The 4,003-nt window shown below is 42.4% G+C and overlaps 1 protein-coding gene across 1 annotated transcript in view; it reads left to right on the top strand.

Moving 5' to 3' along the window:
• Positions 1-437: 437 nt before the first annotated feature.
• Positions 438-4,003, top strand: part of tnfaip8l3 (tumor necrosis factor, alpha-induced protein 8-like 3) — a 20,390-nt gene continuing 16,824 nt past the window's right edge. The window contains exon 1 of the mRNA XM_034108218.2: positions 438-826. Coding sequence (XP_033964109.1) covers positions 781-826 — 46 coding nt within the window. The 5' untranslated portion in view covers positions 438-780. The remainder of the gene's footprint in view (positions 827-4,003) is intronic.

Raw genomic sequence — 4,003 nt, forward strand, 5'->3', positions numbered from 1 at the left:
CAACAACTAGTCAATAACTACTTTCGATAACATTAAGATGTGGTCAGAAAACAGATCAGATCCATTCAATGAATACTGAAGAAAGTCAAACAGTAACCTGGTCTGACTTCATGTGACCTCTCCCGATAGTAAGGGACTGATTTTATAACGGCCAGTAACAAGGGGTCATGGGATTTTTACTGCTGGAGATGAATTTCAAGTTGCCATGAATGAGTCTCTCCCACTGCTCTGCAAAAACACAGGCAGCACTCAGAGACAGAGAGAGTGAGGGAGAGAGGGAGAGAGAGAGAGAGAGAGAAGAAGAGACGGCACTCACAGCATACAGAAAGAGGTAGAGAAAGACTTTGAGAGGAGAAAGCGTGAAGAGGCTGAGTGTGACACAACCGAATGAGAGGAGGAGGGACCAAGTGGCAGGGACAAGGGAGGGAGAAACCGAGAGGGGGGCGGACCAAGAGTGAGAGAGGGGAGGGAGTATCAGGCACAAGAAAGTCGATGAGAGAGGGAAGGAAAGAGAGAAACTGAGGTAGTCAGGAGAAGAGAGGAGAGCACAAGGGGAGAGCAACAAAAAAAAGAGCTTAGCAGATCAGCCCAGTAGCATTCCTCTCACAGCTGCACAGATCCCGGCTGGGAGGGGAAGTTAGGCTCACCAGGAGAAGAAGAAGAAGAAACCAAAGAATTGCATTTGTAGTTGTTCTCTGGGTGAAACGATCAGAAGACTCCCTTGAGAGGAAGGGGAACAAGAAGAAAGTGGATTCAGAGAGCTGTGTCCTGCAGGGGAAGATGGATTCAGACTCCGGAGAGCAGAGTGATGGAGACCTGTCTCCAGGTAAGCTTTAAGAACATTTCTGTAACTATAACATCAGTGACCTGACATGTGGTGGTCACTGTGCTTCTACAGTAGATATCCAAGGGGTCAGTGAGCTATTTTCTGTCTATTTGTCAGTATATGTATCAGGTACTGGAGCCTACATACATTTTCACTGTGGCTGTATCAACTCACATGCAGCCATCCTTACACTGATCACTGTTTTGCACATCTGAATACTTCTTAAATGCCCCCCACAAATTCATACACTTTATTCACTTTATCCATTGCTGAGATGTGTCAGAGTCAAGCTGCTGTGAGCTGTGATGCACACACACTGTGGGGCTGGTGACTGGCAGAGCCTCGCTGAGAGTGCGTATGAAAGCCGGCTCAGTCTCCACCAGGAGCAGGCGAGCTCCGACACGTGCAGCCGGGTGTTCGTCAACACATCAGCTACAGAGAGCACAGCCTCTTCTCCTCTGGTGCCTCTCACATTCTCACGCTCAGGGGAGAGTTAACATGTTTAGATTCACAGTTTAGCAAAGCAAATATTTATTAATCCTAGAAGTTACTCATTGGATTTTCCCCAGAATTGCAAGCAAGTGGACGAGTCAGTGATCTAAAGATGATATGGTGAATTTAATCCAGGGAGATGACAATGAAGTCTAGGTTGAGCAATGTGTCTCTTTTTATTACACAGCACAGTTTAATACCTTTTCATTTCTACTTTATTATTTATTTTCTGTAAATATATGCTCAAGTAGAGAGCTCTGGGCTCCTCTTTAATTTGACACATGTACAACCTGTCCCTGGCTATTATTAGCAGATATAGATGTCAAATAATGGACGTATAAATTGATAGGGTTGCTAGTTTGGCTGATTACATCTTTATTTGACGGCGTAGAGCTTTGTATGTTATCGATGCTCTGTTGATCTCTGACCATATGTCTGTCCATCTGGCTCATTGTCTGTCTGTCCATCAGTCTTTTTGCAAAAAGAGATGCAGTATTAATTTCATATGATAATATGGATGTCAGAAACTGTGTACACATCCTCAGTCGGTGATGACATATCTGCATTACCTGCTGATTTTACACAGACCGTTCAAGGTTAAAACATCAATCAAGACTCTCATATGTGACAGAGGCTTTATCCATTTCACTGATGTTCAACGTTCCCCGCTGAGCCAGAAGTAAATCATGGAAACATTTTACATTTTTATACAGATCTGGTAAAGATTCAAGCAATGTCAAGTGCCATAGCCTTGTGATGATTTTACTACTTAAACATTGAAATAATATCACATAATAATAAAAACGGTTGAGGTGAGAGCAATTATTTATTTTTTTCCCAGTGGAGAGGAAGCGAGAGCCTGACTCATACTTAAAATGCATTGTGCTTTGTGGCTGTGCTGCAGCTTCTACTCCTCAGTCTGCTGTGGTGGAAACAAAATAACTGGTATGGCTCACTTTATAAGGTAAAATGTCCCATCAAAACCTGTATTATGAAAACATTTTTGAAAGTGTTGCTGTACACAAACATGACCCTTATTCCTGTTTATGTGGATGAGGGATGTGTGATTCATTGACGCCATTAACATGTGGCACAAAACTTAAAGGTGGGGTAGGTAAGTTTGAGAAACCGGCTCGAGATACACTTTTTGTTATATTCCATGGAATGCTCTTAACATCCCGATAGCAATGAATATCTTAAGTGCTTTGACAAAAAATCCATAAAGAAATGTCATCTGTGGCGCTGTAAAAAGCACGACCAATCATTTTAGCCGGCCCGGCTAAAGTAACTGGATGGCCTACCTGCCTGTCAGCCTTCCAACTGTGCACAAACGTATCTCGTGCCCTCATTGGTCATGTGTGCGTTTGTGTGTGTTGGAGAAGGGGCTCTGTAAGGAAGTGGCAGATTTTCTCCGGTTGTGTATTTTCAAATTCTAGCGCACTCGAGCTGGTTTCTCCAAAATTACCTACCCCACCTTTAAGCAGTGTAAATATTGAGGTATTTAGTCTCAGAAGGCCTTGTCCTCTGCCCTTGAGCTGTTTGTGGCAGTTGTAAGTGAGTGAGACTGACATCTTATAGTTAAATGTTCCTCTAAATCGTTCTTCAGACACAGCCTTATTTGCAATTAGTGATGTTCGGTTTGATGCCGGATAATACTTGTGGTTGGACCAACTCTCCCTACTGTATTTTTCAGTAGGTCCTGACCTCGGACCACTCAACCTGAGGTTATGCTGCCTCCAAGTGAAACTCGTGAGGTTCAACTTGGGAAGTCAAGTAAACAGTAAACACATAATGGTTGCCATTTGAGGGTCTCAAGTCACGTGTAATGTTGTTGCTAGGTGATGATATATATATAAAAGGCCTATATATTGTTATATTATGTCTCTATTCATATAGAAAGAAAGAAAGTTTTTCACTTCAAACAGTTTGGATGAAAAAAGTAATTACATAGTGGTTCTGGTTGAACAGGTTCTGTTGGAGAAACATTTATTTTGTTCTCTGGTTCCTCTTGGGTATAGATTGTTTAATAGGAAATGCAATTTACGAACTAAACTTATTTTCCTTGTTTTACGCCTTAAAATGCAATCCTTGCTGCTGAAAGCGTTATTACTTCTTACTGTGAGCTGTAGGGCAAATGATTCAGCGAGTCATCTCATAACTGCGCTTACTGTATAAATAAATACCCTCTAGACCTTACAGAAAAGACACAAACACACACACACACACCCACACACACACTCACACACACACACACACACACACACACACACACACACACACACACACACACACACACACACACACACACACACACACACACACACACACACACACACAAAGACTATCCCATAATCCTCCAGTCATGCATTGAGTATGCCACTGACCATACCAACACTCACACACTGATTCATACTCGGACTTCCTTCCTGTGGTAGAGTGGATGTGACCACACCTTAGTTTCAGTGAAACGTCAACACACCTGTTCTGCTGGAATAATGTTTTCAATATCATACAATGGCCCCATAACAGAGACATTTAAACAACACTTCTGCATTCTGGTTTGAATGATGTTTTAGTTGTTGTATTAGTCTGACATTGTGTTTAACCTGCAAACATTCCTCTTGTGTCTGATTCTATTTGGGGATGTGACTCACTATAACATCATAACCCAATCTGCCGTCCCCA

This window comes from Pseudochaenichthys georgianus, chromosome 3, assembly GCF_902827115.2.
Source record: "Pseudochaenichthys georgianus chromosome 3, fPseGeo1.2, whole genome shotgun sequence".
Lineage (NCBI taxonomy): Eukaryota > Metazoa > Chordata > Actinopteri > Perciformes > Channichthyidae > Pseudochaenichthys > Pseudochaenichthys georgianus.